Genomic DNA, 27881 nt, shown 5'->3' on the forward strand with positions numbered 1-27881 from the left:
TCTTTTCCTGATAAATACTATCACTGGCCCATCTGTGGAAGAAAGCAAAAATGTTTGAGTAGCATTCAGGACTGAAAAGCTTCCCTTCAACACAAATAGAAAATGTAAAAGTACTTTCCCTGCATTTCTGATAAGGATGTACAGCAATTTACCCAAGGACTCAACTTGCCTTTCTCACTAAACTGGCCATCAGCGATGCTTGACACTCAGTTCTTCCCTCAAAAATGAGAGAATTTTTCCATGCCAAATGTAACCAAAGACCTTACAGAAACTATTGCTTCCATTTTCAGCACCTAAGTAATAAAAAGCATGGAAAGCCAGGAGAGACCACTGTTGCTACAGGAATTTTGCTGTTCGAATGTTCCTTCAAACTGCACTTTCTTTACATTTCATCCAAGCTGCATCTCCAACCAGATCAGAAAGCAAAACAATTGCCTGTGAAACGTCATGAAGCTTAGCAAAAAAACAGAGGCTTGAGATCAAAATACCTAAAACTCAACTTTAACACAAAATTCCAAATACTCAGAAGTTTTTTAATCCTGCTGTTTAATGCACTAGATATAACAACTTTTTTTTTAAAAAAAAAAAAGCATGAACACATTAAAAGTAACATCTGTAGTCACTTGCCAGACCAGTCAGGGATGGATCAAAATTCTCAGCTTGCCTCATGGATTAGATGAATAAAAGGCAGCAGTGACTTCAGAAAACTCAGTGCATATCTCTTTTCATGAACACAGGAGGATAACACACACACACACACACACACACACACACACACACTGGGCTGCCACCTTTAACCCCTTTATAAAAAGAAAAGCAAAATAAATGCACCTGGAGAGTGGGCACTAGACTTACTCTTTTTAGGGCTTCCACAAGACTTGAGTGGTGTTCTATGGCATTTATCCATTCTACCCAAAACAACTGTTGCACATGCGGGGAACCCATCACACACTATGGCAGTAAGACTGGGCAGACGGCAATATTTGCATGAAGTAGAGATTTACTGCTATGATAACACTGGACCCTAAAGCCAGGTCACACACAAGAGGGAAACACATCAGGAAACAGTTCTTTGAAAATAGAGACCAGAGAGAGAGAGAACCTGGCTGCAGGTAAACATAAAACCCTAAAATAAAGGCCTGTGACTGAATGCATGGAAGCAATGCCATGTTTTCTGGTACAGGTGAAAATTCTCCAAGAGTTTCTCAAAGGAAATCTCCTCCCCCATCAGAACTCTAGTTCCATAATTGAGAGCAATGCACTTGTAAGTTTATTTGGAAAAAAGAAAGCTCAGCATTGCTCAAAATTGAGGCAATACTTTCAGGCCAGCAAAATTCATCTTATATCGTGTCTGTCCATTCAACTAACTATTTTTGCAACTTTGAAACAAGAAAACTATTAGCAACTGAAAAACTCTCAACTCAGCATCTGTACGGATAACCTGAAGCTCTTTATGGAGTGGTGGAAGGAGAGTGAAGGTTTCTACCAAAACTGAAATGAAGACTCATTTTTAGGGATGCTGTTTTTAAAAAGAATTTCTTTTCAAGGAGAATTGAAGTTATTGGAATATTCATATTATCCACCACCAAACCCTGACTCAATCCGAGCAAGAAATGAGGGAGATAGGGACAGTTTGTGAAGCTCAGCAGTTAGTGGGTGAGACACTGGGTACAGTCCTGAGGGACCATTTCTTTTGGTAGTGCACGAAGTTTTTCACATGTTGGTGCTCATTCTGGATTGGCTGTTAGCTGGAGTGAGCTCCCCTTGGCTACCTTCCCTCGGAGGAGACTGCAACAAGACCAAAACACATCCTAGTTAGTGATGTGTAAATATTCTGCAGCCTGCTTCCTGAGAGACAAAATAAAGCACAGGTGAAGCACAGCAGGATGGCAGCAGGGGGAGAGGGGAGAGCATACCCCCAGGTTCATTAATGATGGTTTTGTATTAACAACTTCTACAGTTCACAAAAAGTTTTCATAAAAAAGTCAAACCAGAACTTTTAAGCCACTCTTACCGACTATGTACAAGGTGCTGTTGACCCAGGAATTGAATCCTATCTGACATTTAGTAATCACAGGGATTAATATACTATAGAAATTAACACATTTTGTGCAGATGGCCTATCCTCCCTAAAGGCATCCTTTTCAAACTGTAATCCAGAAAGAATACTCCTAACAATTAATGCTTCTTTTACTTCCTCTGCTGAAAAAATTACTTCAGACAATCTTTATTGAGAAGGTAGAAGATACGTCTACCAAGGACTGGACCAAAGGAGTTATTCAGAATTAACCCAACCATATAAACTTCAAAGGAGCTTCTGAGCTGTACAAACAGGTTAATCTACTGGCTAAAAACACTTGTTCCTTATATATTAAGTATTTACTACTGTAAGAATTTGTCCAATCAGGAACCTGATAGATTGGCTCCCTTCCAGAATCCTCAATTCACCAACTTTCATAGTTTTACTTAACCCTGCCTTTAAGTCTCAGTTGAGCAGGGCCATACCTTGACATGGATCTGGTTGCGCAGGACTGCGGCTCGCAGGATCATTGCTTTGGCACGGCGCTGAAACTCTTTGCCCATCTGTAAAGACTTCTCAAAAGTTGTGCTGCGCTGATCTACATCTCGAGCATACAGAATCTGTAACCAATACAGAGAACTGAACATGGGAGCTGTGCCAGGGTTCCACAGCAGGAAAACAGCTAAGGCATTATGGAGCCTGAGGTCACACACAGTTCACCCCTACTGAACACACCAGGCCCAAGAGATGAATGCACCTTTCCAAGCCTCTCAGGAATGGAGCGTTTCTAAACTTAGTAAGCCTGTTCAGTCTCTAATTCATGGGTGAAATGCACTCACCTTACTGTGCGAGTCTATTCTGGCATTGATCAGTCCCTCCAAGATCAGCTGAGTGAGTTCATCTTCCAGAGCAGCCACTGTGGTGTTAAAAGCAGTGGCCATCTTGCGCATGTCTGCCGACACATAGGGGCTGAAGTACTAAGAAAAAGAAGAAAATATTCAGCTGCACACTCCACCCTTTAAGAAACTAGGAGAAAAGTAATTGCAAAGAAATGGCCTATCTCCCTGTTTATCCACCTCTGGGATGACAGGAACAATTACCTGGATAAGGGCACGATTTCGAATCTGGGTATAAAGTGTCCTGACATGAGGTGCAAGGTACATATCTAGCAGCAAGTTGTCCTGCGCAAAACAATAAACCACATCAGAAGCTGAGAAGCAATCTGGAAAAATATATTATTCCTGTGTTCTGAAACATTTATGCGTATATACTTAAACCTTAAGAATATTATACTACAGGAAGACAATACAATAAAACAAGAATGAATAAAAAACATAGGAATATGTTTTAAATATTTATAATTTCTCTCTACAAATAAACTATTCCTAATTTCCATGCACCACACCAAGAGACACAGAAGACAGAGAAGACCTGAACATTTAGTATCTACTTTTGACAATCACTGCTTCTCACAAAAGCCTAGGCAAAGGGAACTTTTAGGGTCTGCTCTGCACTGCTCTCCTGCAACTCACCTTCATCTCATCCAGCATCTTCAGGCATGAAGCATACTTAGATTCATAAAACTTGAAGATGATGTCACGAACCTGAGGCTCCAGCTCCAAAAACAATTTGAAGGAGCTACAGATAAAGATGGCAGTGATCAGACATTGGAACCTGCCACTTAAATACCCCATAACCTCATCACTCCAAGTCACAAGGTTAAAAACTCTCACTATCATTACAAAAAGATTCCAAGATTTTACCCTCTAACAGACCAGACAGCCCATTTTCACCAGGGCTAGGAGCCTGGAACACAGAGAGATAGAGCACAGCATCAGAGCTGTGATGAAGGAAGACAAAAGACTTTTGACAAACCAAATAGTAGAAGTGTTTGTCCACACAAAACAAAATCATGAATGTGAATAGGTCAAAATCAGGCAAACAAATGCCATACTGTAGTCCATGCTGGCCAGCTCTGTGTCCCCTTTCAAAGCACAGCCTTCATTATGTATAGCATGCCACAGACAAGACAAGCATGCCAATTTCTCTGAGAAACAAGCTATTGTGAGTGTGGTAAATCTTAGGGATGTACACTTTTCCTCAGCACACTCCCAGTTCACCATCACAGATTTTTAAACCTTGGGATCTCACCCTATTTATCAGCCCATAAAAGAGGGTAACAACCCCTTTTCCACAGCAATTTAAGATTACTGCTTCTGTACATCTAGCTCCTGTACACCTAGCTGACAGGAATTCAGTAGCATTGCAATTAAATCTATGACACTCAATAACCACTTTCTTCCAAAGACTGTAATTATCTTAACCATCTGTATAGTAAGATTACACTCCAAGGTGTACTAATAATTACTAAATTGTTTTAACGACTAACATACACCACAACAAGGGGCAACATGAAGGAAAGCTGCCTTTGACAGACGACTGTGTCCCTCTATTTAATATCTGATATGAAGTACTGATGAAGACAGACAACTGGGCTATGCAGATGCTGGATTTAACCTGGGTGGGAAACTTATACTAAGAAAATTTCAGCTGTGATTAACCACTGTGTTTTAGACAGTGAAACAGCACTTAATGCTAAAAAGGCAAATTAGAGCTCAGTGATTCCTTCTCTCCTGTATGAGAAATATTCCTGCCAAAATCCACTCTTAACCAAAGTCCCATGTTCCAAAAGATGTCCTGTACATACAAACATCACTCAAGGCATCACTCACCTACTGGAGATAACATTTCGTTGCAGTTCCTGACGGTCAAATGTAGCAAGGGCACAGAGCCCACCATACACAGCCACATTGCTGGGAGATAACAGCTACAGAGAGAGGGAGAGACAGAGAGCAAGCTGTCACTGACTACCAAAATGGTGTAAGGGTGGCGTTGAGTCTTCTACCCCAGGCCTTTCTTTCAAGCAGTGACAAGATTAGTCCTTATCAAATGCAGTGGAAGCACTCAGGTTGCTCTCACCCACTGCATGGGGTGACAGAGTCAGAGCAGTAACACTGCTAAGAGAGCAGACATCAATTTCAGGAGCTTTCGGTTGATTGAATTATAAATTATAAATCATAAATCTCACAGGTAACTCTTATGTGATCTAGAATAGAACATTTAGAGAAGCCAAGAACAGAGACTTAAAAAAACCAAAACAAACCAACCAACCAGCACAGTTCACAGCACCACCACACTATATAGGAATGCTGCAAGAATAACTACAATATCTGAATTTTACAACCTAATACTAAGAAGAACTGCATCCCCTCCAAGACCTGCATACAGCTCCCTCTTGGTCCTCACCTCAGGGAAATCACAGTGATCAAATGATGCCAACAAGAAGCACTTTGCTGCCTGTTTGTACTTCCGGGCAGCTAGTTCGGCCAAGCCTAGGAACCAGAAAAAGTTAGTCCTTTTTTTATGACAGTATACAAATTCAGGAAAATTGAAAAATCTAGGGAGTAGGAAAGGCCCCCACGGTTGCTAGTGCCTTCACTAGTGAAGTAAAACAAGATCCTCAGACTGTATCAAGCATCCTTTGAACTACATTGACTCACACAGGTATCCTCTCTGAAGAAACTCAGGGAGAAGAAAGAGATGGCAAAAACCAGCAGTTCTATCTCACCAGCTTCATTAAATTTTGCATGTCTGGTATGGAAATACAAAGTCTGTCAAATATGAGAGAAAAAATAAACCCAAGAGCCCTACGGACAGCTAACAGGTAGAAAGACAGGCAAACCATACAGGAAGCTGAAGGACTCACTCACCTGCTGCACATTTCAGTTTGGTGAGAATTGCTTGTGTCTGGCTATCTCTTTCTCCTCTTTGCTAAAGCATAAAACAAACCAGTAGTGAGCAAGCAGTATGAAAGCTATTTTGCTTACAACTAGGATAATGTCCCCAGGATATTTCACCCTGATAATTAACTTGCCAATCTCAATGGCAAGAAAACTTAATTTTATTTCTCTTGGGAAATATGGCAAAACTGAGGACGGGAAGTACCCATTTTTACCATAAGTCAGATTTTGTACACGTGCATCATAAGAGAAGTCATAAAGGGGGAAAGGAAGAAATCATTTTACAAATTTAGAAACAGAAAACAAAGGGAAAATGTATGCAAGTTAAAGAGCAGGAGCTTACTTCTGCAATTTCTGGTGTAGACTCAGCCTTGCTAACATAGCTCAGAACATGAGACCAATTCTGGAGGTAGACACTGACCTGTAGAGAGCCAGAAATAGTGTGGGGCAGGCACAGATAAACGGCACTCCTCAGCTAAGCCGCATCATTGAGGACACAAGAGCCAAGGATGGGGGGCAACTTCACAGCAGGTATCACAAAGACACCAGGTACCTCTGCCTGCAAATCCTCCTACCTTGATAACATTGAGACACATGTTGATGACATGTTTAGCACTGGTGCAGTAATCACGGGCTCGCGAGTAACACTTGAGAGCATTGCTGAGGTCTCCACAGTCCAGGTAATGATCACCTAAATCATCGTGGCCTCTCCTGGAGGACGGGAATTAAAACATCAGTGAACTGTATGCTCAGAAATGGACAAAGGCAGTTTGTTCTAAACAAGTAACTCAACACACTGACCTAAGGGCACATCCCATGTTAACTACAGAGAAACAAAATGCTCTTCCTTGCTCCAGAAGAGCCTCTTGCATCTCACCTGATACTCTCCTTGATGGAGTTCCCTTTGTAATTTTTCAGATCTGTATCGAGTTTCTCCAGTTTAAGAAGAGCTTTCTTGCGTGTAGCTTCAACCCAAGCTGTGTCAAGAGGAGGGGGTTCAATTCCACTATCAGGGACAGCATCAGGTGTATTTTGCAGTTCTCTGAAAGAAAAGTATTTGAATGAGGCTATTAGGCTGAATATGTTTCAAAACAGAAGTCTGCTAAGTGCCTGGCAATGCTACCCTAACAAACAGTACTGCATACACAAAATAGACCAAAGAGAAAATAAAGGTAGTGGGGAAAAAGAAACGTATTGCTAAAATGTCCAGTGCAAACAGTAACACAAGCATCACAGATGTTTACAAATACTTCACAAAATTATCCTAATGATCTTAGGATGAATATACTGTCACACACATGGTAAAGACTCCCCATGCAAAACAGACAAGAAATCATGAAATAAGCATAGCAACAAAAATAATACAAAGATGGGAAGCGTGGATGTATAAGTGAGATATTAAAGGTGATCCTTAACATCAAGCCTCTTTCTAGAGTGAGGAAGAGAAAGGAAACAATAAACCAAAACAAGGCAAAGAGTTAGATTAGGTATTAACTTATGAAAACAAAAGCATCTAGAACATGTCTCCATAATCTGCCTCAGGAAAAACAAATTTATTCATTAATATCTGAGGCAGTTGCAAGGACTAAACTCACCTCAATATCTACCTGCAGCTTTTAAAAGCACAAAGATTACAGAATGAGATAATGCCTTCTGTGCTCTATCTTTTAAAAAAGCATGAACACACATGTCGCTGCTATTAACTCTAAGGGCGAAGATAATTTGCATAAGGTACGTGCTGGTATTACATGCAAAGTACTCCATTGCAGCACATCACTCTTAACTCCGTCAGGAAAGCTCCCCAGGTTCCCATGGCCTCTTAGTACCTCGTGGCCTCAGACAGCTTTCTGTGGATTTCTTCATACACATCAACATTAAAAGTTCTCTGGACAAAGGACAGAGCCATCTTGAGAGCTTCCACCCGCAGCTGTGGGCAGTGGTCAGCGATGAACTGCAGCCGCTCGATTCGCATCAGCCCACTGTAGCTGGACGCATACTGCTCCAAATCCTGCCAACAAAACCTAGCCTCAGAAGGTGAAAATGGACACACTACATCAGCCTACTACACTCTGACCTGCACAGCTTTTCCTGCAGACCTGACCCCCTCAAGGAGGGCAAACAAAAATCAGTAAGATTAGTCCATGTCTGCTTTATTCAAATATAAGTAATTTCCTCAGAAATATGCTCTACACTACAATTTACCATTTCAAACTTTCAGTTGTGATGCTTTTGTGCTTAAGACTAACCAGCGTTAAAATTTTTTCAGAAGGGTCTTTTTCAAAATTCTTCAAGGAAGAGACCATGGGCAAGAAATGTACCCACAGCCCTCAGCAGCACGTACCAGCGTGGGGTTCTCCACCACATAGTTGATATCAGGTGAATTTTGCTGATCTTCTTGTGGATCTACGTCAATCTGCATGGGCTCCACTGCACCCTAAAAGAGCAAAACAAGGTCAAAAGCAGCTTATATGTTATTCAATTTACTAAGGACTTGCTTAAATATGTGTTAAATTTTAAAAATGAAAAAGCACTCCTCAGTCTTTTGATATATGCTTAGGACTTTTCTCTAGCAGCACCACCAGTCAGCATGATGCTTGGTCTAATGCAAGCAGCAGTATGGCTTAGCATTCACACAGAGCAGTTTATTTGGCTTGGTAAATTATCAAGCAAAAAAATGAAGGGGTCAAATAATCTGATTCTACAAAGTATGTGAGGTATGCATATGCATTCCATTTCTCTTCCCTGAGCAAGAGCAGGTGTTAACACTCACATCAAGAAGTTCCAAAAGGCAAAATGTACCAAAAAACTCACCACAACCTTTCAAAATTGCTTTAATGCTTAGAATAATATTTTGGGGGGGGAAGGGGGGAAGAGGCAAATATTGTGAAACTTCTTAGAAGTATTAAAAGCCATAAAGAACAGAACGCCAAATGACAACTTCAAAGTTTCCAACATAGCAAGGAACAATTTGACTGCACTGCAGGGATGTGGCATTAGTCAAACTATCTTACTATAGTTTTCAAGTTCAATTGCTCGGATAGAGCCTCTTTGGAGAAACAACAGAATTTTATTCTCCCAGTATATCCTGCACGGCTTTGAGCCATAAGGACTCACAGCAATGCAGTGACTTTGGCACAGCTGCATTGCTTCAGCTCCTGCATGTACTCCAGGTAAGACCAGCTTGCTATCCCATTCCACAAACTAAGTGCTCTGCTGCCACAAAATTCATTGTCTCCTCCTAGTCCAAGTGTGCTGAACAGTCCTCCTAGAAATCACTGTGAGGAAATAAAGTGAGGAAAACTTAGCAGACTGTCTGCTTATAAAATGCTCACTTTGTGCACACAGTATATAAGCTTGATTTGCAAAAGGGGATCTCACAAAAGACAGACATGCCAACCACCTTGCCCCCATACACATCTGATTATTTCCATATTTTTACTGATTTTACTGTCAAGAAATCAAAGATTGAGGGTTTTTTGCACTGGGTTGATTGTTTAGTTGGGTTGTTTTGTGACAAGGAACAGGGCAGATGCAGGTTTCCTATCTCTAAAAATTACACTCACCCACAGTCTGGAGGTCTTATTCTTTCACAAACTGATACACATCAAATACACATCTCACCACTGAAATCTCCCAAAATCTGAAGTAAAAGCAAGTGAAGCACAAAACCATCTGTTTCCTAGTTTACTAACCTTTCCATGAAGGAAAGGGAGGCAGGGAAGGCACAGAGGAAATTTTGGTTGTTTAGACCACCCCTCAGGCAAACTCCGCATAAAAACAGGCAATTCAACATATGCTGAGACCACTACTTTTCCCACTTTTATCTACCTTCTATCTTTTCTTATATCACAAACACTAAGGGCCAAGGTTAGTTTGTTTAGGCGGCACTTGCCTACCATAGTAAAAACTCAATTACAGACTCCTTAGAAAACAGCAAAAAAGGTAACTGTAATTCCAGCTGGTGGAACAGAACAATTTGTGTCTTGCTACACTGAGAGTCTGCACTCTGCATTTCTCACTTAACTCCCAGACAAGGAAAAACACAAGTGGGCTGAAAGCCCCAGTAGGACAAGCAAACTCAAACATTTTCAAGCTCTTTATTTTGAAAGGAAGATGCAATGTCAACTCAAAAACTACTCACAGAGCAAATAATAAACAGCCACTCCCCAAGATTTCCTATGCCCCAAGGGCTGCTCTGCTGAGGGTACCTCACCAGGCCTCACATAAGCAGATATGCTGGTGCCTGAGCTGAAGTCTCCTGCTGTACTCGGCAGGAATAGGTGTGATCTGCTGCTGGACGGGGGTGCCGTACAGATCTGTTACTAACGAAGGAGCCGAGTTGGATGCTGAACCGTCCCTCGTCCTCTCTGCCCAAAGCCCCGCGCCCTGACACAGATATGCTACTGCTAAAACTTGCAAAGGACAGCCTCCGCAGGTACCTCGTGTCACCGACCCCCTCGGCGCTCCCGGGGCTCTCCCTGCACTACAGACTCTCAGTTCCTCCTCACTGGGCCACCTCACCGTACCCTCCGCCACCACTCCAGCCCTACCCACGGCGGGGACCAAACACAGGGCCACCGCAGTGGCGGGGACGCCACGGGTGCCGGAGGATGCTCGGCGGAGCATTGCTCCTCGCGAACGGCGGCGGAAGAGACACAGACCCGACGGAAGGGCGAGCGAAGGCCCAAGGCCAGCCGAAAGCCGCTCCACGTCCGTGGAGCGTAAGGAGAAGGCCGCACGGCGCCCCCGGAGGCCGCGGCCGAGCAAGGGTCTGAGACCCTGCGCGGGAGGGACGCGGAACGCGGCGGAGCGCGGCAAGGCCCGATGGGCCGGGCCAGCGGGACGCGGCCGCCCCATACCTGCAGGTTAAAGACCTGGACGGGCAGCGGCATCCTCCCCTCACGCCGCCGCTTCCGGCCGCCCGCCCCTCCCGCTCCGCTTCCGCTTCCGTTTCCGGGCCGCGCGTGGCGGCGAGGCCGCGGCCGACAGGTGAAGCTCTTAAAGGGGCCGCGGCCCCGCGGCGGCGGCTCGACGACCTCCGGGCGCTCCTTCCGCGGGGCCGCCGCCACCTCCCGGAGTGCGGGGCCATGCGGTGGCCGCACCCTGCGGCGGGGGCCCGCGGGGCTGCAGCATGAGCGGTCCTTGCTTGGGGCTGCGCAGGGCCGGGGTTCTGCTGTCGCTGGGCGCCGCCGCGCTCCTGCTGCTGCTGCTGCCGCGGGGGCCGCGCCCCGCCGCGCCCCGCCCGCCGCGCCCCGCCGGGCCCAGCGCGGCCCCGCCGCACCGCGCGGGCCCCGCCGGCTCTGCCGCAGCGCCGGGCGGCGGGCCCGGGGCCGGCGGGCTCGCGGGGAGCTCGCAGCTTGCGCGGAGGGGCCGCCTCGGGACTGCCGGCAGCGCGGCCAGGGAGAGCCTGGAGCTGAAGGACATCTTCATTGCCGTGAAGACCACGAGGAAATACCATAGGAGCCGGCTGGACTTGCTCCTCCAAACCTGGATCTCCCAGGCGAGAGGACAGGTGAGAGACTTTGCCAGCGGACATGGGCAGCCGGCAGCTCCGGCCCTGCGCTTCCAGGACAGCGAGTGCGCTCCCACCGAGTTTTTCTCTCTTATGTTAAAAAAGACTTTCTTTGTAAGACTGTGGAAAGTCGTTTTATATAAACGCTTAGTGTGAACATACTTCCAAAAGAGTTCGTTGCTGATTAGGCCAGTTACTTGCAATATGGGATCGGTAGTCCAAGCAGACACAGTTTGCTGATTTTTGTATTACTGTAGAAAGTGCTTTCATGATAGTGAAATATTCCTGATGATGATGCATCTAAGCTAATATGTTGGACTAAGTACTTAAGCTTTTCTGTAGGTCATAAAGTTTGTTCCCTTGTTTCAGAATTTTGGTCCGTTCAAGTATATTAATGGGATTTTATCCAGCCATTGGAACAAGACTGTGTTAACCACCTCCCACTTCCCACCCTGACTTCCATTTTTTCTTCTTTACCTGCTTGGCAGCTGTGGATGATTCCTTGCCAGAGAGAGGAGGTAGTACCAAAAAAAGACCAAAATCCTTTCTCTCTGGAAATCACTTGTCTGTACTATGAGACAAGGTTTCTGGTTTGCAATGAAAAAATGTAACAAATAAGGCAGGGGTTGAAGTTGCTGGGGGGTCTCTGCACCCCTACTCCCTCCCCCTTTCCAGTGGCTATTGTGAAACAAACTACCAAGAGAGACAAAACACTCTGAATTCTAACTGAAACTGAGCAAATTTAAACTTAGAATCTGAAGTTCTTAAATGTGGACACACGGTTTTTGTCTCCCACAGACATTTATATTCACAGACTGGGAGGATCGGGAGCTACGCCTGAAAGCAGGTGAGCTGTGTAGCAGCAGAGGTGCATGCTATGTATTTTAACTGAGTTTCGTTTCTTTCATACTCTCTATAGAAGTCCTTATTTCATGCTGTACAAGCAACTAGGGAAGTTAAGATGGAGAAAATAGAGAAAACTTCTCTCTAATTGGCACCTGGACAAGACACCTGGAACTTCCAGAATACTGAGTTCACTTTTGCATCCCTTTCCTTCTTGTTAGTAAACTTAGGCTTATCACACACATATCATGACACTGCTTTTATACCCTTGCTTGTTTTAATGCAGTCACACAGTTTCATGACTCTGCAGCTTACACGCCAGATGGGTGACCTGTGAGCCCTGCCTGTCCTGCAGCATGTGCACCTCAGATGTACAGTATTAGTGCCAAATGTGCACTTCTTTTGTAGTCTTTTTTGACTACACATGCTCCTCAGACCTGAAAGGGCTGATCTTTATTCTTCTAGGGGATCATATGATCAACACCAACTGTTCCGCTGTCCATACCCGGCAAGCTCTCTGCTGCAAGATGTCTGTGGAATATGATAAATTCCTGGAATCTGGGCAAAAGTAAGTGAAACACATTGTTCCGATTGACTTTGTTTCTTCCAGTTCTGTGCTTACAGGAAACTTGAGTAACCATCTCTGTTCCAGTAAGGAATGTAGTATTAGCTAAAATGTAGGGATGAGTGCAGGCGAGGGAGCACAGCATGAAGCAGTGTTTATAAACAAGCATATTCTGAAATGTGGAAAGGATTATAATCTAAGGAAGTTATTAATTTCAGCCTCTTTGCAGATTTAGCATCTGTGGGTGCTTTCATCTTCCCTATTCTGTAATTTGGGACAATAAGGAATACTTTCTGCTCCAAGCCTGAAAGACTATGACTCAGTTGTAAACTTATAACTCATTTCTTTGTCCCTATAATTTCTTGATTTGTTTTGTTTGAAGATGGTTTTGCCATGTGGATGATGACAACTATGTGAACCCTCGGACTCTTCTGCATCTCCTGTCTGCCTTCTCACACAGCCAGGATGTGTATGTGGGGCGACCGAGCCTGGACCATCCCATTGAAGCAGCTGACCATGTCCAAAGTGATGGATCAGTAAGCAAACTTTTTCAGTTTGCCTGAGAGACATGCCAATCTTCTAAGCCTTTAAAACCTTGACAATTCATAGGATTCCCCCATAAACCCAAGGGATTTAATCTGCAAGAAATGAACCTAGTGATGGTCATTTTCAGAGGCAGGATGCTGAGTTAAATGCACCTTCAGCCTGATGTTGTGTGCATACTGAGCACAATGGAGGTTTTCTTCTGGATGGCTGGCTGTTTCTGTGCCTTTACTCATGCATGCTGCAATCTCCCTGACACTGAGCTTAGTAGGGCCTCCTCACCTTGACTTATACTTTTCCTGTAGTGGCTGTGGGGGCAATGTTCCTTATTTTAGGACTTGGGAGTTTGGGTGGGAGTTCAAGGGGTTTTTAATTTGTTTTGAGTGCAGTATCACACACATTATCATCTTTAACCAACTTCACATGGGTGACAGAAGCTTTCTGGATAGATAAATCATTTGCAATATAAAGTGGTTATTAGGTTTCCAAGAACCGGAAGCAAACATATCTCAACCACAAGATACATGTGCTAAGGAGAAAATCCTAGCCAGGTCACCTGCACTGGCAGGTCTGTTTAAAGATCTATCAATCCACTGGCCAGAATGGCATAAAAAGTTATAAAGCAGCTTGTTAGGGAAGACTGCACAACAAAATAGTCTCCTTGGATATAGAGCCAATATATATATGGACCACCTTTGACATCCTCAGTAACACTGAGCTGGCTATGACCCTTGGTTAAAATGAATAGAGGACAGATGTAATTGTGTGGAAGTGGGACTATCCATTCATGTGAGCTACCTCCCTTATGCTAATTTGATGGTTCACCTGCTGTCTGTTTCAAGATAGTTTCATTTGAGAGAACAGCTAGCTGCTTTCAGCAGCCTAAACAAATAGGGATTCATCTGTAGGCTTGTTCTGACTCAGATGTAATATTTGATATGAAATAGAACATTGAGTTCCCTTCCCTGCCCAGCGAATTGCAAAAAGCTGATTTAGCAGTCAGTAACTGCTATGTGGTTTTTTTTTTTTTTTTTGCTCTTCAGAAGACAACGGTGAAATTCTGGTTTGCCACGGGTGGAGCTGGGTTCTGTATCAGCCGAGGTCTTGCCCTGAAGATGAGTCCCTGGGCCAGGTAAGCATTGTCCCTAGCTGAGCTCCATCAATACATGTCTGGGAGGTTTTAAAACACATTTTGGCTTGTCTCCTATGCTCTCTGTCACAGCCTGGGCAATTTCATTAGTACTGCAGAAAGAGTACGTCTTCCTGACGACTGCACCATTGGCTACATCATCGAAGGGCTGCTGGAGGTAAAGCTGCTGCACAGCCCATTGTTCCACTCCCACCTGGAAAATCTGCAGAGACTGAAAGGGGAGTCTGTTCTGCAGCAGGTAGAGCTATGCTTAATGTCCTGTTCTTACAGTTACACCTCAGTCTGATCAGAAAGGACAGACTATGTAGACTTAGCACTCTTCAGCAAAGAAGGATATCTACAGACTCACTCAGAGCTGTAACCTGCTCAATTCCTTCATTTCGGTGAAAATCACTGTTTCACTCTAGCCAGCTAGGTCATGTAGCTGTCCCCTCCTTTGGGGACACATTCTGCTATGTGAAGCCTAGGTAGGGTGTACCTCATCTCCTCCTAAACCTTGATTTTTTGCGTGTAGCTGTAGCAGAAAGTGTAGAAGTTTGCTAAATAGTGTTCCTGGTTTTGCCTAACAAAGTTGCAGTCTTAATTCATGCTGTTCAGAAAGGCAGCTATATAAGTACTTGACATAACTAAATGTTAATTATTTTAAAGAACAATTTGTATGAATCTCATGAAAGTTGCTTCTGAAAAATCAATTTGCTTTTTAGTTGCTGGGCTACATTTTACCTCCCTGGCAGCAGATGGAGCCACAAGGCCATCCAGCAGTGTTGCCTGCATCACACTGCTTGGCACCATGAGTAAACAGGAGTGTGGTTTTCCCCTGCATGCTGGGTGGTTATATTTTTCTGGCAATTGTATTAGGCAGCAGAAATGTTTGCTTGGGGCCAAATTCCACCGTGATGTCACCTCCCTTTATGTTAGTGAATTTGACTGTAGCAACGGTCCAACAACTGGCCATTGTTTCACTGGTCATCATTGGTTCCATGAGACGAAGATAGCTAACCCAAAACCCAGGAAATGTACAATTGCAAAGAAAATACAAGTCTTCTTGCACCTGACACATGAAAAATTCTTAATGCAGTGCTTGTGTGGAGGAACCTGGGGTTCCAGAGATCTAAACTTTGTTTCAGATTTGAAACATGACAATCCTTTCTATGCTACTTAATATGCAAATATTTCTATTTTCCCCCGTGCTAAAATATTGCTATTGTAGACTTCAGGCAATGTCTGGTAAGGATGAACATGTTATTTAGTGAAGGTACAAACAGTAGCAGAATTCATGTCCTTAGAAAGCTTACAGTTGAAACTCATCTTGTCCTGTGTATTCTCCCACGTTTGCCAGCGTTGCTTACGTCAGAACTAATCACTGTCCTCCAAATGTCATCCATGTTCAGATTAGACAGCATCTTTGGAGACTTTCTTGGTACCTCATTAATAACCCTGCTACTCCACTCTGTTTTTCTGCATTAGTGTTACAAGTTTTGAATACTTCCTTATTTTTACAGGTAACCCTGAGTTATGGTGACCCTGAGAACAAACACAATGTCGTTAGTGTGGGAGGAGTGTTTGGCCTTCAGCAAGATCCAACCAGGTTAGTGTCCTCTTCCAAAACAAGGTCTTCCTACCTTGTTCATGTTAGTCATCTGTAAGATGATCAGACCCACTAATGGGTTTATTTTGTCGTGTCAGCTCGTTACTGTGCCAAAAGCAGGTAGACGCACCCCCTGCTCCATCAGCCTGCTTGCACATTCAATGCTAGTATGTCCCATGTATGGAGAATTCCAATCTAATGCTGTCTTTTTTTCTTTTTTTCCTTTTTTTTTAATATAGATTTAAATCTGTCCATTGTCTGCTTTACCCTGACACTATTTGGTGCCCTGCTAAGAAGATGTCATAATTCTTGACGAGCCACTGACACCTGTGTCTTAGCTAGTTTGCATAAGGCAGGAGTTGCAGAGCTTTTGGTGGTTTTATTCTTCTTCTGGGAGACAACCAGTGGTATCTACAAAGGAGGTAGACAGACTCTGCTTAGAAAAGCAATAAGGTATGGTTTGTTCAGCTGCAGCCTGGGACATTCCAGGAAGAATCTTTGTTCTTTTGTCTAGTGGCTCTTCATAAGATGACCACAGTGCTGTGTGTATGAGTCACTTCATACTTTCATTTGATGTCATGTGAACCTGTGCTTGGGCACATCTGAGGCAAATGCAGTACTGGGAGTGAGAGTGTTTTTACTACCCTTAGGGGTTATTAGAAGCCACTGTGTTGAAGCTGGAGTGCTAGAGCAGACTGTAGTCCCCATGGTGACAAGAGAGGGGAAGTTTTCACTCGTCTTTCTTGGGAACAGAATTATTTAAGAGCTTCTGTGGCCTGATAGATTAAAACTGCAGCTGGCTAGAATACAGAAATCCTGGAATCACTAGGGTAAACAAGGCTGAAAGCCTTTGTCATGAGAAAACCCTGTGAGGGTAAGCTTACTCAAGACTAGATGAGTTGCTTACAATGTACATTCTCCCCTGTCATCCATGTGTACCTCCTGTGGAGGTAATTGTCAGACCTGGCTCGCATGCCAACTGAATTGCAGTGGTTGATGATTATAATCTATTCCCTTGATATTTGAAAAAATATTTGCCTGACAAGATGGTAGTTGTTCCTCCTACTTGGCTGGTAGCTGGTCACATGAGCTGGGGAAGCTTGTGCTGGCAAAACATGCCGTATTTCTGAAGTGTGAGAGGGGAGAAATGCTAGATAGCTGCAATGCATCAAGGAGAGTTTTGATGGTATCATTTGAGGACCTTTAATTGTATGGCCATGGTTACTCCAGCTTCTTCAGATAATCTTTTAATTACCATAAAGCCAAGATCAGTGCTTGTTTTTACTCCTTAATAATTCAACAAGTAGTTCATGCAGTCACTAAAAGGAGATTGCACATTTACAAGCAGAAGTTCAGTGCTCTAGCAGTATCATCTGCTGCTGCTTTTTAAAGAAAGCAAACTTAAGTTTTAAAGTGGAAGGAATGGGGCTCCATATGTTTACTTTTTTGTTAGCCCAGACTCTGGCCATGCGCAAACCCTGCCTGACCTGAAGAATACATTACAAAAATATTCCTTTGCAAAATCACTGTTTACTCTGATAAAAAATACTTGCTGGTTTAGTGCTAGAGTTTGAGGCCAAATTAAGGGAAGAATAATAGAATGCTATTGTATGATCTGGAGCTGTGATTGTTGGCTTGATTGTGGATCTAGCAGAGGTTTCAGGTTTCTAAATGGATGCACTCAGCTGTACTGTGGGGTTCACCTAGTTATTTAACTTCCTGGCAAATGCCTGTAGAGTATTCAAGTGTGCCACTTAGCACAGGGGTCAGCCTCTTCAATGTTCCCTGCATTTTAACAAACCTTTCAGTGTTTACCTCAGTACATTGTCCTCTTTGGATGATTTTAGGTAGTTCTGCTGAGGAGCAAACAAGCTGATGGCTACTTACTACAGTCCTGCAGCTCATTCTTGCATTTCTCCTTCCTATCATGTGTACTAAGGTACACATGAGGTATGGAAATGAGAAAGCTGCAGGGAGCTGGATCAAAGCCCAGCTAGCACACTGGCTGTTCCATAATGGGCTGTCAGTGTTACAGGTGTGCCTGTCACAGAAAACAGAGGAGGATTTGTGGCATAGTAGGTTCTACCTCTTTATTAGATCTTCTGCTAACTAGAATTGAGGCATCCTCTGGTTTAATTATTTTGTCGTTAATAGTTCTGGAGATTCCTGGTATGCATGTATTTTTTTTAATATGGTTTTAAAGTCCTGTAGCAGAAAACTGTGAAACTTCATGAGCTCTTGAGGTGATTTTGTCTTCAAGCACTGCTTCTGAACTCTCCTCTTGGAAATCTTCTTCCCCTTCCACTGGAAGCACCCTTTTCTAAGACAACAGAGATCAAGCAAGGACTGGGCAGCAGTTGTGGCAAACTGCAGTTTAAAAAACCACAACACTTTATATTGATGGCAGCAAAACTAAATGGTAGAAGTTTCACACTGGTCACTGGTCACACTAGGTATGCCAAAGAGGCAAGTGCCCTCAAAGCTGGGAGGATGTTTATGGAACTTAAAAAGAACCATGTTCTCCTGCAGGGCAACAGGAAACTTCAGTGTGTTCAGGCTCGTTCCAAGGTTTCTTGTGTTGAGAATGCATTAAGCTGTGTGGATCTATCAGGATGCAGCTTTTTTATCAAACTACTTTTTCATACATAAAGTGATTCTATAAAATAAATATTTAAATATGTCAAAGGCTGTGTTTTGTCATATTTCTTCACGTGTGCTCTGTATCAAAAATGGACCTTAAACCCACTAATTCAGAAAACTATGCCCTCCTGTCAGGCTTATGTGATGCCAAGGGCCAAAAAAACAAGTAAGGTCAATGACTGGGCTGTGGAGAACAGAGGTGGATGAGAAGAATCCTTGCAGCTGCTTCTTAACAGTACAATCAAAGAATTGAGATAATAAGGACTTTAATTGTCATCTTCAGCAGCAACTCCGATGGGGCAGAGCTGCAGGATTTTTTCATCAGACTCTAAAAAGCCTGTTTTTCTGTGGTCGCTAAAAGGAAAAGTCAATCACGAGTGAGAGCCACGAAACTTCACCTCTGCCTGTCTCGCTGGATGAGCCTGGAGCCAGCTTCGTGCTGCGCGCCCTCGGCGGAGGCGGGGAAAGATGGCCCGGCTCGCTGGGGCCGCCCCGCTCCCGGCCCGCCCCGGGCCCGGGCGCGGCCCGCCCCGGCCACAGTCCGGCCGAGACATGGAGCAGCATCTCAGCTTCCGCGGCCGCCGGGCCCTGGTGACCGGGGCCGGCAAAGGTGTCCGCAGGCGGGGGGCCGGGCCGGGGGTCGGCCCGGGGCGGTCTGACGCCGAGTCCCCGCAGGGATCGGCGAGGCCGTGGCCGGGCCGCTCTGACGCCGTGTCCCCGCAGGGATCGGCCGCGCCGTGGCCGTGGCGCTGGGCAGGGCCGGGGCCCGCGTGACCGCGCTGAGCCGAACGGCGGCGGACCTGGAGAGCCTGGCGCGGGAGGTACCGGTACCGGCCCCCTCCTCCTGCCCCCTCCCGCCCCCTTAACCCCGCACCGACCCCCGCCCACCGCGGCCGCCCTCGCCGCAGTGCCCGGGCATCGAGACCCTGTGCGTGGACCTGGCGGACTGGGAGGCCGTGGAGGCGGCGCTGGGCGCGGCGGGGCCGTTCGAGCTGCTGGTGAACAACGCGGCCGTGGCGGAGCTGCAGCCGTTCCTGCAGGTGACGCGCTCGGCCCTGCAGCGGTGAGTGCCCGGGCCCGGCCCGCACGGCACCGCAGCTCCACGGGGAGCTCTGGGGCCGATGCCCGCCGACGTCTCACCAAGCTCTGAACGTCAAAAACGGCGGCAGAGCTTTCCAGAAAAGGGTGGCACTAGAGGGGAAGCAGCTGGAAAGAACAAAGTCAGCAGCTGGTGTATAGACACACTGGACAGGCTGACATACACACTTTTAGCAATGCCCAGTGGTCGACTGTTACTCCGTATGTCCTTTTTCTTTACTGTCTTTTCATCCTTTACATCATCACCTTTCACCCCTTAAACAGCAAAAGGAAACAAAGCAGTGGCTCTTACATCCATTTCTAAGTAGCCAGAACCTTCAGTGTCACCTCCAGAACGGCGGGGTGCACCTGCCATCCCGCTGGCAAGGCAGGAGAGTGCCTTTCTGCTCATCAGGCTCAGAGCTTCCAGTCTAGTTCCAGCTCGGTTAAATTGAAAGGCAGTTGTTGCTAAGACAACTCAGAAATAGAGACAACAAAGCCAGGTAAGGAAGCAAAAATGGTAAGGGTGGGAAATTAAATTTGTTAACTACAATAACATGACTTCTTTATTCTCTGAAAAGGTCCATAGTTTTGTTGTGAGTATGCTTTAGGATACAGGCTATGTTGACCACATCCTTCTGAGAAAATGAGTCATGCTGTGTCCATGCGTTAAAATGGTTGTTAAGAATCTACAATAAAGGTTTGTGACTAGAATGTCAAATGTATGGATTCTACTAAGATCATTCTGCAGAACTGGCAGGTGGAAGCCTAAGGAATCTTCTGTTGTGGCAAAGAGAAGAAATGCTGCCTCTACCCACCTTACAGCAACTTTGTTTTGTAAATCTGTGTGAAGGGTTTGCTTGACCTAAGAGTCATATACCCTGGCTGAAGCCCAGGGCTCTGTTTAAACTTTGACAGAGTTCTGTTACACTGCAGAAGAGCAGAGTCCTGTACAAAATGCACCTGATGCATGCGTGCACCTCCTCACACAGTGACAGGCTTACAGCCAATGGATAGTTCTGGTTCACTGCTGAGATCCCACCTGACCATTCTGGCTCTCCTGACAACTTGGCATCTCTGTCCATGTCCTGGAATATCACCAGTGTTTCCAAGACAGCAGCAGCAGCACTTGCCCTCTGCTGCCTCCCAGAACAGCTCCCTGGGCTGGGCTACAACCACTTGATAACTTAAGTTTGATTTATTTGTAGGTCTCTTGATGTGAATTTTGGGGCTGTGCTTCATGTTTCCCAGGTGAGGAAGAACTGTCACTGCAGCTGCCTCCATGAATAGCAGCGATTAAACTGTTGTACATAGAGCAGTTTGTGTCTACTGTGGGGCCTGAAAGGACTGCAGTCCAAAGTCAATCCAAGAAATTACATGTCCAGTCCCTTCATACTCTTGCTTTGACTCTCTTGTAAGCAGGAGGCAGTGAGGGATTGGTTCCTCCAGATGTTTTTGTTCTTTGGTCTACCATAATAGCCCAGCAAGATTCCTATGGAGTGAAATAATGATTTCTTTTGTTAGGATTCTGGCATTATTTTATTCTTTTCTCTCCTTCCCTTCCCAGATAGTTGCTCGGCAGATGATTGCACAAGGGGTGCCAGGGGCCATTGTGAATGTCTCCAGCCAGGCATCGAAGCGTGCACTGAGGGATCATGCTGTTTACTGTGAGTGTGTGCAGCTTTAGCAGTGCCCCTCTCAGGTTTGACCAGCTGGACACCCACAGTCAGCAAGCTGCCAGTTTTGGGCAGTGTGTTCCATAGCACCTCCAGACCAGGTGCTGTGCAGTTAAACATCTCCTCTTCTTCCCTTCTCATAAAGGTTCCACAAAAAGTGCTCTGGATATGCTGAGCAAAGTAATGGCAATGGAACTGGGACCCCACAAGGTAGGAGTCTGTGGGAGAAAAGTGAGAAAGCTGAACCTGAGCACAAGCACAGCAGCTGGATGAGACTGTGTTGTTCCTGTTCCCAGATTAGGGTGAACACTGTGAACCCCACCGTGGTTATGACTGACATGGGGAGAATTAACTGGAGTGACCCTCAGAAATCTGCTGCCATGATTAATCGGATTCCCCTGGGAAAGTTTGCAGGTCAGTGATGTATGTGTGTCCCCAGGCTGTGCTCTCATGTTTTCTCCAAGCCTGCCTTCTCACTGACATCACAGCTGGAAGTTGCTGATTTTTGGGCAAAGTGACAGCTCTGCTGAATGCCTTTTGGCTGAATTCCTGCAGTATTTGATCAGGACAGGGTGAGAATCAACCCTCCTCTCGCTTTTTCTACAGCCTCCTCATCCTGGGACAAGTGAAATGAACTCGCTCTATTGTTCATAAACCTGACAGAGTGTTTGCTGTCACCTAAGCGCCATTTGATCACAAGGACACTTTGATGTCCAGCTCTCAGCCACACTGTCCCAGACACTTCATCAAGCACAGTTTGAAGGCAGAAACATTTTCCAGCTCTAATTACCTGTAGATGTCAAAGGCAGACCTTTTTAAGTGCTTCTTTTTCTGATACACTTTAGGTGGGCATCATATGTTCTCTGTTTGATTGCAGAGGTGGATGATGTGGTGAACAGCATTCTCTTCCTGCTGAGTGACAAGAGTGCTATGACAACTGGCAGCTCACTGATGATTGACGGGGGCTTTCTTGTCTCCTAAGATGACACCTGCATTTCACACCTGGCCTCAATTTTTATATTAATACTCCTAGATGTAAAATGGATAGAAAACAATGACTCACTTCTTGCTGAAGGGGCAGCAGGGCTGAAGACTGTATTAGAAGTGAGGCAGAAAATCAGCTTTGCAAGGCTGCTATGTAATAAAGCTCACATACACCTTCATGGAGAATGTTTATTGCACCAAATAAGGTTTTATCTTGTCACTCTACATGATGATTAGAAATTGGACCTCTCTTCCAACCCTGTTCCCCCCCCACAACCCTTCAGAAGCTCTCCCTGTTCCATTCAAATCCAGAGTCTGTCTGCATTTTCAGTGGGAAGGGAAAGAAGCTAGCAGACTCCTCACTGCTTCCTTTGTTGTCTTTAGTAGAAAAAAAAAAAAAAATAGAGGCAACAACCCCAGCCCTGCTCTGCAGAGACTGGATTTTGGGGGGAGGCCCTGCTAAAGACTAATGGGGGGAAGCAGCACCATGCTGTCCTAGGGTGTGCACACACAAAAAGGCAAATGCATTGATTGCACAGAGCTGTTTCACTCACAGAGTTTGGCTAGTACCCAATAAAGCACCTCATGATTCATTTTTCAGCTTCTCATTTACTCTGACCCCTTCCAGGGCTGGTTATGATTTTTCTAACAGTCTTAGGAACACTCTGCTAGAGCACCAGTTTGTTAACTGTTAGCCACAGCAGGCTGGGCAAGGAGACCCTGCCATCCTCCCAGCTACTCTTGTCTTTCAGCACCATTGAAATCAGCTCCCTCCCTACTCCCACCACAATGTTCACCACCTGTTTCACATGCAGGTTGAAAACAGGTGTTTCCAGAACAGGATGGATGTCTCAGCCCTTTCCACTTGGAGTTCAGGAGAGCCAAAACAGCTTGTTGCCTGAAGGAGCTACCTTGCCTTCCCCGCTGTACCTCCCCTGGGGGCTATATAGTCCCCAGCTGGTCTCCTGTCCCCACTGCCCCTTCACATCAACACTGACGTTAAATCAAAGAGACATTTAAAAAACACTGACTTCATACATGATGAAGGGCCCTACACATCCCAGCCCCCTTCAGAAACACCCAGCTTAATATGCAATCTGTCAGAGGATGACAGCATGCTGAGCCAACACCAAGGCCACAGCCCTCAAAACATGGTACACTTTTTGCCAGGCTTCTTCACAGGCGGTGGGCAGAGCACAGCCCGGATGGCTTCATCAAACACCGTCTTCAAGCCCCGCTGCGTCAGGGCAGAGCATTCGAGGTACTTTACTGACCCTGGGGAAAGAGAGCTGCTGCTCAAGCACTCCAGTTCCACCACCACGCACTGCTGCTCACCCACTCCCCGCCTGCTCACGCGACTCACCGATCTCCCGAGCCATGGCCAAGCCTTGAGGATAGGTGATGGGGGCCAGTTTCTTATCACGTAACCTTTCAATGGTGTCCTTATCATCCCTCAAGTCCAGCTTGGTGCCCACCAGGATAATAGGTGTATTTGGGCAATGGTGTCGGACCTCAGGGTACCACTGAAACAGAGAGGCATGATGAGAAAAGTAGTTATATGAGTGGCCATAACCATAAGGATCCATTTCTACTATTGGGAATGAAGAGGTTCACTACTGACATGGTGGCAACACCTGAATAGGATACTGCTCCTACAGTTCTGATATGCTCTGCAAAAAGAGACTGGTGCAGATGTAATAATGAACTCACCAAGACAGAGAATCCTGACAGACACTGCCAGCCAACACTGTGCACAGTGCTTTCCTTAACTGCATGTTAGCTTCTAAGATATCCCTTATCTTAAAACATAGATTCAGAAAGGCAATAACTTAGCCAAAGAAGTCATTAATAAAAAGCAGGCTCCACTTAAAACCTGCAGACTATGATTTTCCTTCACCAAAACATTACTGCTTGAAGTTTTGGGCTTGTAGGTGTGGTGCTGGGTGGGGCAGGGAACATCACTGGTTCTTCCCTTCTACTGTTTCACCCAGGAGGAGAATACTTTACCTTAGCTCGGACATTCTCAAAGGAGGCTGGACTCACAAGGGAGAAGCAGATCAAGAAAACATCCTGTGCAGAAAGAAGAGGGTCAGCTGTGCAGACAGAAGCAGCTAGAGTAAAGGGAGGCTGCAGAGGGAGCCTGAGAAAGGACAACCTCCTCCCACAAGCAAGGGCTGCTGTGGCCATAAGAAATTCTTCCCCATTAAGCGTGTTAAACTAATTCAGAGAGGGAAGAAATGGACCATGAGTGTGTATGATTACATCTTCTTCCACAATGCTGGGCTCTGCATGTTAAGAGCCTGAGGCCTCAAACATCTTAACAGCACTAAGGGCTTTACCAGCAGCACAGCTGCTTAGGAACTGCTACACCCAGAAACACTCCTAAGGCAGCCCAACGGGGATATGCCCTGCTGAGAGAGAATGGGAACACGGAACTGGCTAGGCTGCACAGCAGCCCTACAGCATTCCTTCTACTCGAGCCTCCCTAGGGCACCCGTAACTCTTCAAAGATCATTACAAAGAAGAGACTAGAACAGGACAATGTCTTAGGAGAAAATCAGCTGTGATACTCCTTAAACAACCAGAACTACGGGTGTAGCTGCAGGAACTCAGACTTTCCTCCAAGGAAGGAAGCATGCCTGTCCTTGGGAGCCTCCCTGTCCCTGAGAGGCCTCCCAAGGCAGTCCAAGCCCAGCACTCACCGTCTGTGGATAGGAAAGAGGCCGCAGTCGGTCATAGTCTTCTTGCCCTGCTGTGTCCCAGAGGCCCAGGTTCACTGGCTTTCCATCCACCATCACATTGGCAGAATAATTATCAAACCTGCCAATGAGGAGTCCCCATCAGTGACAATTTTGTGGTGACCTTCACATCTTTGTACAGAATTCAAAGAGGCAGTGAATCAGGAAATGATACTGCAGCACAGTTCCAGTAGGGACAATCTGCCTTCCTCATACACACAGCCACAGCATCATCCTTACCTGTCAAGTTCACAGTCTGATTTGCAACAGCCACCTCCTCACACACAAACCAAACTTCTACACACACAAGCATAGAGATCAAAAAGCAACTGAAGCCCAAGCCATTACTTACACGGTGGGAATGTATTCTCCAGGAAAGGCATTTGTGGTGTAACTGATCAGCAAGCAGGTCTTCCCTACAGCTCTGCAGAGGGTAAGAGTGACAAGCATAAGGAAGGGTACAACATGGAGCACTAAGGCAGTAAAACTCACTCTTCCCACACTGAAAACACATGGTTAGTTAAAAGCTACCATATGAGGAAAACAAACCTGTTGCAGGCTGGAATCCCCTAGTTGTCACAGATATGGCCTGAACTCAAAAGGTGCACCTTGCCTGAGTGCTTCCTAACCCTGCTCTCTACCACTCCTTTTCCCTACCCATTCAGCAAAACATCAGTCAAAATAATACTGGTTTCATGAACCAAGAGGGGGAATAAATTAGAGTTGTGTGCTGGGCTCAACAGAGGCACAGTACTTCAGCAAAATGGATAAACAGTGAGGTTAAAAGCACGCAACAGTGCAGATCTGCAAGCTTCTCAGATACAGGAATTCAGTATCAATAAACACAAAGGAGAAAAAGTAAGTATCCATAAACAAAAATGGACTTTAAAATTGACTGCAGGCAGTTTGGAAAAGATTAGTGAAAAAGGATAAAAATACCAGCTCAGGACTTTGCTGAAGGTTGGTGGGATTGGTTAGCCCTGCAGTGGCAGCTGGCAAGGGCCAGGCCAGCAACAGAATGAGCACAGGGCCTTTAACCAGCTCTGCAGATTTCCTAAGCTTCACTGTAGGAACAGAGGAGTACCAGCAGTGTGAGCTACCTTTGTATCATGGAGAAAGCTGTGTACTGCAGACAACATTCCAGAAAGAGACTGTGAGCGCCAGTGCCAGGGAAAGCTGGCTTTGAGGTGCCTGGGTGAAGCTGAACAGCTAGCAGAAACGGGCATCCCCTACCCAATTCTGCAGCCAGACTGACGTAAGAGAGGGTATCAGAAGAGAGGAGGAGAGTTGACATCCCCTGCACACACCAGCATGACAAAAAGCACAGGGAGAACAAACCACTATTACAATTTTTCCTTTGGATTAGGTCCCCTTGGTCTGAGAAGAAAGAAGTTTTGTCATGAACCACTAGGCTTTCCTCCTGAAGTGTGACTTCAGTTTCCCACCAAACAGGGACAATTGTAATTCACAAAAACCTGTGTATCTATGTGTTTCTTTCAGTCTGCACTACTGATTTAGTCTTAAGGCAAAACACAGGACAGCAAACCTTCAGCTGAGCTCCACTTGCAACATCCTGAGCTCCCAGTCACTCTCCCCTCTGCAATAAGGCTGTACTTTCTCCTACTCCGTTTCAGCCCTCACAGGCTGGAACCTGGAAGGCCTCACCACAAATGTGTATTTGAGGGGATGGCATGCATGAGAAAGGGAAAGTCTAGTCCCTGCCTAAGACCAGTTCACATTTAGGTCTGAGTACCTCAGCTCCGTTCTTGCTGAGGCGATCAGAAAAGTAAACTGAAATTGTGAGGAAAAATATGCAGGACGAACTAGGAAAGGTACAAAGCAGTATAAATCTAGTGCAGTCCTGCATCTTGCAGGCAGATGTGTTCCCAAAAAAGAAGGCGTTTAGGAAGAGACTTAACAAAAAAGTTAAAAGGGCCACAAGGAGCACATGGTGAAACTAGAAAGAGAAATGCATTTCACCTCGGAACAATCAACAATAGGACATACGAGACCTGCGATCATCAAGATTTTCGGAGGACTCTGTCAGGAATCAAGTAGGTACAATGAAAAATAGCAAAATACCGGCACCCAAATGGAACAACAAGGAGACAAACGTAAAACCCAGGAGGAGGCTGTGTTTGCTACCCAGGCAGCCCCCAAGTTCACGAAGCACGAAAGGAGCAGGGCAGGGTTGCGGGGCCGCCGCAAGGCCCCCCGCTCCCGCCGGCCCCGGCCCCGCCCGAGCCAGGCCTGGTGGAGCCAGGCCGGAGCGAGCCTCGCCGCCCGGCGCGGGGCCTGCCGCCGGCGGAGCGGCTCTGCCGGGCGCTGCCCCGGGCCAGCCCGCCCTCCCTCGTCCCCTCGGCGCCGCCGGGCCGCCCGGTGCGGGGCTGCGGGCCCGGCCCCTCCCGCACTCACCCGTCGCCCACCACCACACACTTGATCGCCTGCATCTGCCCGCGATGGCGGCGCCGCGACTGCGCCGCAGTGACCGCCCGCGGGGTGGGGCGGACCGAGCCGAGCGCCGAGCACCGAGCACCGAGCCCCGAGCCGAGCACCGGGCAGGGCCGAGCCGAGCACCGGGCAGGTCCCGCCGGCTCCGCCCCCGCCGCTCGCCCGGGGCCGCCTCGGCTCCGCCGCGGGCGCGGGGAAGCGGCGGCCCCGCCCCGCCAGGAGCGGCGGGCGCTGCTCGGGCCCGGTCGCCGCACCGGGGCCCGCCGGCTCAGGGACAAAGCTTTAAACCTGGTT

At 46.2% G+C, this 27881-nt stretch overlaps 4 protein-coding genes across 4 annotated transcripts; 2 read left to right on the forward strand and 2 right to left on the reverse strand.

The window, feature by feature from the left end:
* Nucleotides 1-580: 580 nt before the first annotated feature.
* Nucleotides 581-10763, reverse strand: GPS1 (G protein pathway suppressor 1). Its single transcript, XM_058038917.1, has 14 exons — nt 10680-10763; nt 8162-8254; nt 7647-7828; nt 6698-6862; nt 6396-6531; nt 6164-6241; nt 5791-5851; nt 5327-5412; nt 4753-4847; nt 3553-3658; nt 3121-3201; nt 2860-2997; nt 2506-2640; nt 581-1788 (listed from the first exon to the last, which is right to left on the reverse strand). The coding sequence occupies exons 1-14, from the start codon at nt 10710-10712 to the stop codon at nt 1714-1716; spliced, it is 1464 nt and encodes a 487-aa protein (XP_057894900.1). The 5' UTR covers nt 10713-10763; the 3' UTR covers nt 581-1713.
* Nucleotides 10764-10843: 80 nt separating this feature from the next.
* On the forward strand, nt 10844-18706 carry RFNG (RFNG O-fucosylpeptide 3-beta-N-acetylglucosaminyltransferase). The gene is made up of 8 exons (XM_058038918.1): nt 10844-11332; nt 12131-12179; nt 12641-12743; nt 13123-13276; nt 14327-14415; nt 14506-14671; nt 15936-16021; nt 16261-18706. The coding sequence occupies exons 1-8, from the start codon at nt 10952-10954 to the stop codon at nt 16325-16327; spliced, it is 1095 nt and encodes a 364-aa protein (XP_057894901.1). The 5' UTR covers nt 10844-10951; the 3' UTR covers nt 16328-18706.
* A 489-nt stretch (nt 18707-19195) lies between these two features.
* Nucleotides 19196-22575, forward strand: DCXR (dicarbonyl and L-xylulose reductase). The gene is made up of 8 exons (XM_058038598.1): nt 19196-19271; nt 19385-19482; nt 19570-19724; nt 20947-20989; nt 21306-21405; nt 21560-21624; nt 21711-21828; nt 22292-22575. The coding sequence occupies exons 1-8, from the start codon at nt 19214-19216 to the stop codon at nt 22393-22395; spliced, it is 741 nt and encodes a 246-aa protein (XP_057894581.1). The 5' UTR covers nt 19196-19213; the 3' UTR covers nt 22396-22575.
* RAC3 (Rac family small GTPase 3) lies at nt 22570-27669 on the reverse strand. Its single transcript, XM_058038596.1, has 6 exons — nt 27552-27669; nt 25489-25560; nt 25101-25218; nt 24406-24468; nt 23762-23921; nt 22570-23673 (listed from the first exon to the last, which is right to left on the reverse strand). The coding sequence occupies exons 1-6, from the start codon at nt 27584-27586 to the stop codon at nt 23543-23545; spliced, it is 579 nt and encodes a 192-aa protein (XP_057894579.1). The 5' UTR covers nt 27587-27669; the 3' UTR covers nt 22570-23542.
* Nucleotides 27670-27881: the final 212 nt, after the last annotated feature.

The sequence above is a fragment of the Melospiza georgiana genome, chromosome 21 (genome assembly GCF_028018845.1).
Source record: "Melospiza georgiana isolate bMelGeo1 chromosome 21, bMelGeo1.pri, whole genome shotgun sequence".
NCBI classification, from domain to species: Eukaryota; Metazoa; Chordata; class Aves; order Passeriformes; family Passerellidae; genus Melospiza; species Melospiza georgiana.

Excerpts from the sequence above, each read along its gene's own strand:
- RAC3 (XM_058038596.1), bottom strand. The coding sequence starts at position 27,586 with ATGCAGGCGATCAAGTGTGTGGTGGTGGGCGACGG. Across the intron at positions 25,561-27,551 it reads TGTGTGGTGGTGGGCGACGG|AGCTGTAGGGAAGACCTGCT; the intron begins GTGAGTGCGGGA and ends TACCCTCTGCAG. Across the intron at positions 23,922-24,405 it reads TTGAGAATGTCCGAGCTAAG|TGGTACCCTGAGGTCCGACA; the intron begins GTAAAGTATTCT and ends TCTCTGTTTCAG.
- DCXR (XM_058038598.1), top strand. The coding sequence starts at position 19,214 with ATGGAGCAGCATCTCAGCTTCCGCGGCCGCCGGGCCCTGGTGACCGGG. Across the intron at positions 19,483-19,569 it reads TGGAGAGCCTGGCGCGGGAG|TGCCCGGGCATCGAGACCCT; the intron begins GTACCGGTACCG and ends CCCTCGCCGCAG. Across the intron at positions 21,625-21,710 it reads TGGAACTGGGACCCCACAAG|ATTAGGGTGAACACTGTGAA; the intron begins GTAGGAGTCTGT and ends TCCTGTTCCCAG.
- GPS1 (XM_058038917.1), bottom strand. The coding sequence starts at position 10,712 with ATGCCGCTGCCCGTCCAGGTCTTTAACCTGCAG. Across the intron at positions 3,659-4,752 it reads CGAAATGTTATCTCCAGTAG|CTCCTTCAAATTGTTTTTGG; the intron begins GTGAGTGATGCC and ends CTTTATCTGTAG. Across the intron at positions 1,789-2,505 it reads GCAACCAGATCCATGTCAAG|TCTCCTCCGAGGGAAGGTAG; the intron begins GTATGGCCCTGC and ends GTCTTGTTGCAG.
- RFNG (XM_058038918.1), top strand. The coding sequence starts at position 10,952 with ATGAGCGGTCCTTGCTTGGGGCTGCGCAGGGCCGGGGTTCTGCTGTCG. Across the intron at positions 12,180-12,640 it reads GGAGCTACGCCTGAAAGCAG|GGGATCATATGATCAACACC; the intron begins GTGAGCTGTGTA and ends TTATTCTTCTAG. Across the intron at positions 14,416-14,505 it reads AAGATGAGTCCCTGGGCCAG|CCTGGGCAATTTCATTAGTA; the intron begins GTAAGCATTGTC and ends TCTCTGTCACAG.